This window comes from Denticeps clupeoides, unplaced genomic scaffold, assembly GCF_900700375.1.
Source record: "Denticeps clupeoides unplaced genomic scaffold, fDenClu1.1, whole genome shotgun sequence".
NCBI lineage: Eukaryota > Metazoa > Chordata > Actinopteri > Clupeiformes > Denticipitidae > Denticeps > Denticeps clupeoides.
Genome location: NW_021629745.1, coordinates 107,639 through 114,821, shown reverse-complemented (window position 1 = coordinate 114,821; position 7,183 = coordinate 107,639). Strand labels below are relative to the sequence as shown.

Genomic DNA, 7,183 nt, shown 5'->3' with positions numbered 1-7,183 from the left:
ACAGATGCCCTCGCAGTGTGATAATAAAAATGCGGTCCATAACATTCCCGTTTACAGTCGAGCAATTATTACATCATTTTGGAATTAGGTGGAGGATCCTGAGCATAGACTCCCGTTTGTCTGCGTTTTTCAATCCCACCATTGTTCCACTAGGCCGGCCCATCTGCTGGACAGCGTCCCACACGCGTAAAACACATACGCAATCTGACATACGGGACCGGGCGAGTGTCAATGTTACATGAAAGAACTTTTTTTTAACTCTCTTCGGTTCTGCATTCATTAAATTGGTTTGCAGTGGCTTTGAACTCCTGCGTGGAATGTCCTGTTCTCTTCTGGTTCTTCTGTTTCAGCCTGAAAAGCTGGTTCTGCCACCGCTTCGCCGTGACGTGCTCCTCGGCCGACGCCGGGGCTTCCGATTTAAATCGGAGGAAACATGATGGCATGAAGGTTCGTTTTTTGAGTATATAGTTCTCGTATATTTGAATATATTGTCGAAAACAGTGTATGTAGCATTAACACTACATGGGGTCAGTGGTAAGTCCTTCAACACACATTGTTAGAAGAGTCTATTTTTAGTTTCACACGTATTCCTTCTCCGGTTTTCCCTCGGCGTGCGGCGGTTGGGGGTTATTCCGGCCTCCTGCGTTCGTGTTGCTCGGCCGAGGCTCCGGCGGGGCGGAGGCCGCGTTGAGAATGGCGCCACCAGCCAACATGAGTACGGCCGTGCCCCAGCCCAGGTAAAGGGCGGGGCCGAGCTCCCGTTTGAGCGGCGGCGGCACGTTGGGGTCGTAGAATTCCCTCACCACGGAGTATGCCGTCCAGCACACAGGGATGAGGAAGAAGAGGCCGGCCAGGACGAAAGGGACCCCGGCGGCACGTGCCAGGCGGGCTTTTGGGCCCTGAGTGTCCCCCCAGCAGTGGGTGCACTTGAGCCCGATGACCCCCAGCAGCAGTGCGAACAGACACAGCAGGAGGGCGAGGACGGTGAGGGGGCGCACAGCTGGGCCCGCCCGCCAGCGCCAGGCCCGAGTCTAGGTCTCACTGCATGCGGCCGAACTGAGACGGCAGCTCATCCAAAGCCCCTCCCACAGCACCCCGACACCACCAGCTCGTCCCCCACGAAAGGCCGACACCCGCCAGAAGGGGGCAGCGCACACCAAAGCTCCACCCACCCAGCCCCACAGGCCAGCAGCAGCCCCGTCACCTGAAGTCCTGTTGTTCCCATGACGATGATTTGATCTGGTCCCCTGTTGAATTTCGCTCGGTTGTTCACTTTCTTTTCATATAGAAGGCGGTAGAAATCTGAGACGTCCAGACATCCAATGAACAGGAAATAACTACAAACTACAAAAAAAGTATAATACTACTTAATACTACTTCAAGTTTAATATACATACACACACACACACACACACACACATATATATATGCTAGGCCGAGCAGCATAACAGAAGCAGTAACTCCTACTGAGTCATCACAGTTTATTTTCATATAATCCTAATATTATACTTGTATATTCCTCATATATTGCTTCAATTTCAAAAATACATATAATAAAACATTAACATAAACATATATATACTCACAAAGTCCCAGGGCGTCAGTCAGTGTGCCATAGTTTGTCTTCGGGCGGCGGTCATGTTGCTTTGTGTGTCTCAGCTCTGGATTGAAATGCTTTTTTGTCACAGGCCGTGGGAGGACAGCGCTGGTCCATCAACATAAACCATGAACACACACACAAACACACACACTCACAGACACACAAGACCACTCCTTGTGCGGCCCCGCTGATTATGTGCATCAGTGGGCTGGAGATGGTATTTGGTCGTATTATGATGCATTATGACGCCTGTGTCACATGTCATTCTATTTACCTTTGAAACCACTGCTCGCTGGGTTAGAAGCAATTTGCTTCACAAGATGTTTCATCTCATATGTGGCAGGTACGTATGCAACACGATATATAGAGATATATAGATAGCACCCCTGTGAGAACCTTTTTTAAATTAGCCTCTTAAATTTTGTTGAGATAAATGAACGTTCAGACACGAGATGAACAAACTCAGTATAAACCTATATTTACGGTAGCATCTGTGTGCAATATTAATTGCATTTTATCTTAATTAATATATTATCATTTGAATTTTTTTAGCCTAATATAACCTGTACTGCAGCAAGACCCTAGGGGGCATCTGCAATATTTACAGTTTCTTATTTTAAATGAATCATATTTCGATAACGGAGTTCACGGTGACACGGTGAAATATGTCCTCAGCGCCCGGGGAGCAGTGTGTGGGGACGGCGCTTTGCTCGGTGGCACCTCAGTGGCACTTAAGCGGGTCGGGACTCGAACCGGCAACCTCCTGACCGCCTCTGCGGTTGTCACTGTGAAACACTGCAACACAGCACACGGTGACACTGTGAAACGTGTCCTCTGCATTTAACCATCACCCCTGGTGAGCAGTGGGCAGCCATGACAGGCGCCCGGGGAGCAGTGTGTGGGGACGGCGCTTTGCTCGGTGGCACCTCGGCGGGTCGGGATTCGAACCGGCAACCTTCTGATTATGTCACATGCATAGTTAAAATACATCCTGAACCACTCTGTTTTAACTGTGCATGGTTAAAGAATTAGCGAAAAGTAGCAAAGAAAATATTTATGTTCAATGGGAACATGACACGCAGACGTCACGAGTAGTGGGCACGTATTCTGCTAAAGTGCATGGATTGTGCAGTGACAGATTTCAGTCACCAACGGTGGACATTCAGGTGGTCGGGGTGCGAGGAGTGACGGTCTATACGGCAGCAGTGCCGCGAGGACACGGCGTCAACCCGGCGCCATTATCGCGCGAACGTAGCAGAGAGGCTCACGGGAAACGAAGTCTTCTATCGTATCAGAACAGCGGTGTTCTTTTGTGTCGTTTCCTGCGGTGGTGGTAGACTCGAAGCAAATATTTGCAATGTTCCGCTTCATATTCCCTACTGTGTACGATGCTTAACCCATAACGTAACAATTTAATAACTTCAATAATGGCTCCTCTCTGTGCACACGTGACATAAGAACCAATACCGGACACTAAATAATAGCGGCAAATGGATTTATTATGCTTTGAAGAAAGGCTCTTTATCGGTGCAAAATGAATGACTTAAAAACTGAAACGCCAAAAGTACAGTAACTGGGTGAAAAAATTAAATATACAATATTGCTCGCGCGGCAGTTCACCGCAGGTCGACAATATATATCTATACACACACACACACACACACACACATATATATATATATATTTTCCAAGCGGCAGGGAAAACGCACTTCCGGGACAGAGAGACTCATGGGAAATTGTGTTTTCTATCGTAACAGAACAGCGGTGTTCTTTTGTGTCGTTTCTTGTTGATTATAATTACTTTATTTCACGAGATCGTGAATAATGCCTCTTCTCTGTGCACGCATGACGAAAGAACCAGTACCGGACACTAAACTACAGCGGCAAATGAATTTATTATGCTTTGAATTTATTTTAGATGAATGACTTAAAATCTGAAACGGCAAAAGTACAGTAACTGAAATATACAATATACAACATTAAGTTAAATGTCTCCACTTGGGTACGGATCGGAACGCGTGGCAGTCCAGTGCAGGTCGATATCTCTCACTCTCTTTTTCATGCCGTTTTCACGTCTCCTGCCGTTTGCCTCGGCCGTGGACCTTCTGGTGCCTTTTGAGGCTGGACAGGCGAGAAAAGTACATGGCGCAGCGCTCGCAGGAGAAGGGCTTCTCTCCGGTGTGCGTCCTCAGGTGGCGCACGAGGGTCGACGTCTGCGGAAAGCTCATGCCGCACTGCTCGCACCGGTAGGGCTTCTCGCCGGAGTGCACCCGCTGGTGCGCTTTAAAGTTGGACTTGAGCGAGAAGACCACGCCGCACTCGGCGCAGCGGTAGGGCTTCTCCCGCTGTGGATCCTCTGGTGCTCCTTGAGGATGAGCGCTCGGGAGAACGCCTTGCCGCAGTCCGGACAGCGGAACGGCCGCTCTCCGCTGTGGGTCTGCTGGTGCCTCTTGAGGCTCGGCAGCTGCGAGAAGCTCATCCCGCACTCGGCGCACCGGTGAGGCTTCTCCCCGGTGTGCGTCAGCCGGTGCCTTTTGAGGTCCGACACTTTGGCAAACTTCATGTGGCACTGCGCGCAACTGTGGGGCCTTTCCGTGGCGTGGAGCCCTTGGTGCTTTATCAGGTCTCCCAGGGACGTAAAGCCCGCGCCGCACTCCAGGCAGTGGTAGGGCTTCTCTCCGGTGTGCGTCCTCAGGTGGATGTTGAGGCTGTACGGTTTTCCGTAACTCTTCTCGCACTGTGTGCACTGGTACGCCTTCTCTCTCTCTCCGCCGTTTTCTGTCGGGGGGCAGTGCAGACGATTAGTAAATGTTCTACACGCGATGAGCGTTAAGGCACGGGACTTGCCAGAGTCGTCATCGTCGTCGTCGCACGACTCCTCTTTCACAGTACGGTCAACTGGGTCGTCTGATGAGGTCTTCTGTGGATCATCAGGTGCCGCGTGGGGGTCTTCACTCTTCACACCGGCTGATGGCGAACACGTCAGATCCATTTAGGATTCTTTATTCCCTCTAAAATTACAATTGAAAAAATTACAATTGCTCTTATATACCAAGTTTATTATAAAGAATATATCACAAGAATGAGCTGAAAACGTTAAAGAAAAGTGCTTTACGTTAAAATAAAAATAAGTTAGATTACCAGGAACAGGACATCATGCACAAAGTTCATTAAAAATAAAGAATAAAAACAAGAATAAACAAGAGAAACATGCAGCAATTTGAATTATACAATGGGGGTAGAATAAAACATAGTAAAGAGTTAAGAAAGGACTGCCTAAGAGGCCACGTCACACTGGGTTAAAAGCCACGGTGTAAAAGTGAGTTTTTAAACGAGATTTAAACGCAGTGATTGACGGCGCCTGCCTGACACTGTTTGGTAGGTCATTCCATAGACGTGGGGCGGCCACTGTGAAGGCTTGTTACATGACCGAGGAACAGACAATAGTCCCTGGTCTGAAGACCCGAGAGAACGGGGTGGAGTGTAAGAACGGAGAAGGTTGGACCAACAGGCTGAAGCCGAGCCATTCAGCGACTTAAAAAACTAATAAAAGAATTTTAAAACGGACTCCAAGACAGACAGGGAGCTGGTGTAGTGCGGCTAAGGTCGGGGTTATGTGATCTCGCCTGTTTGTACCAGTGAGAAAACGTTCAGTTGCATTTTATACTACTTGTAGGCGAGCTAGAGAGGTCTGGATGATCCCAAAAAGCAATAAATTACAGAAGTCAAGGCGGGAAATGAAAGCGTGAATCACTGGTTCCAGATTTCCGTTTGGAAAGGACTGGCTTGAGTTTGGTCATGCACCTCAGCTGAAAAAAAATTTAATAATAAAATATAAAAAAAATATATATCGGGCTGGTTGGTCCCCTAATATTATACCTGAAGTCTTGTGGTGCAGAATTACAGCCACTTTGATCCAGTCCTACAATGAGATTTCCCGTTTTGGCGTCAGAAGCTTAAAATGCTAATGAGGAGAAGATGGGCGGGACGAGGAGGAGAGCGGCCTATAGAAGCTCATCGGACATTGCGGAAATGACGTCATCAGCACAATTCACCAACCACAAGGTTTGCCGTTGACAAGTAGTCGTGTCGGCGTTTAAATTGAAAGTTATTTTAAATTTAAAAATTAACTGGTTCTTCAGGGTCTCTTCAAGGGGACAAATTCCAGATCCGACCGTCTGAGCTGCCGCTCTGTGAACGGCGAAACAGAATGGCACTATTTACAGGCGAGGGGAACTAGTATTAATGTTCAACCTTCTCTTATAGTGACATTTTCATGTCACGGCACCTTTAAATAAAAGTCTAGCATAATTTACGAACGTTATTATTATTATTTTAAACTTCCATTTGCACACCAGGAATTGCCGAAGCTGGTCGGTCTCGCCTCTCTGTGTACTTGTATACGGTGAGATGACAGAAGTTTGCAGTACAGTAGCCCTCCATTGGGTGATCATACAAAAATGTGTCACGACAAATGACAGTGTTAACCGAATTCCCAGGTTTCTTTTAATCGTCTACCTCAACCTCTTGCCTGGAATAGTCCACGCAACAACCCACTTGTGAATTTTCAGTACTTACATGATCTTAATTCTGCATGACAGAAGCTGAAATTGTAGCAGGTACATCAATCTTTTAACGAATCGCGCCGCCACGAGGTTCACACGCAGCTCTCAACCGCGGGAAGTGCGTCGCACGTCCAAGAAACCCTTCCCTCCGCGCCAAGCACGCACGTTTACGGTCCAACTTGAGTCGGTTTCTCCGCGAACGCAACCCGAGCTTAATTCGCAGGACACGCACGGCGACCACTCGCGCGGCAGCGGCCACATTGGCTGATGGAGCGGGGCCGTAAAGCGGAACGGGTGGGGGCAGCCGTGCGCATGCGCGGGTTTTACGACAGCGGCGGCCGACTGGCAGTGGCAGACTTCATGTACGACTACAGTTATGTATTTCGCTGGTAGGATGCACGTAATAATCAATTTAGTAGTTTTTTCGAATCTTTCGTGCTCTGTAAATTTTTTTGTAACTGTAATGTCAAAAATGAATAAACGTGTATAAATTCGGCAGTGAATGTTCTGCTCACAGGACCCTCTTTTATATAACGCTGTGCCATTCTTTAATAAAAAATAATGCATTATGATAATGCATTATGATATTGTTGAAAAACCCTTATTGAACATCTCGGGAAATATGGAATACATGCTGCTAAATATACAACAGAGCGATTTGTAACACTATTTTGCACTATTTTCTCATGGGACGTTCTTATTTTGTGCAGGTCACACGTGCTAACATGTAACTTTAACTTGCACTCTTTCGATGCTTCTGTTTCTCAGCCTGTTTTTCTTTCAACATCTTAGGACTGGTGTGATTTGCATATCAATATCTAATAAAACCACTGACACAAAACCAGACATCTCACTTTTTCAAAGAGCAACATAAACAAACACCGTAAGATGTTGGAAGCACGATTATTATATTTAAAATACTATTATGTATTAATATTAAACGATCAACTGTCACTGAAAGTGAAATGATTGTCATTGTGATACACTGCAGTACACGGTGACACAATGAAATGTGTCC

General features: G+C 47.1%; 1 protein-coding gene and 1 pseudogene across 1 annotated transcript; both read right to left on the bottom strand.

Annotated features, from left to right (window-relative positions):
* Positions 1–474: 474 nt before the first annotated feature.
* Positions 475–1,937, bottom strand: LOC114773218 (claudin-9-like; annotated as a pseudogene).
* A 1,732-nt stretch (positions 1,938–3,669) lies between these two features.
* LOC114773215 (zinc finger protein 436-like) lies at positions 3,670–4,163 on the bottom strand. The gene is made up of 2 exons (XM_028965722.1): positions 3,998–4,163; positions 3,670–3,965 (listed from the first exon to the last, which is right to left on the bottom strand). Exons 1-2 carry the CDS (start codon positions 4,161–4,163, stop codon positions 3,670–3,672), a joined length of 462 nt encoding a protein of 153 aa, XP_028821555.1.
* Positions 4,164–7,183: the final 3,020 nt, after the last annotated feature.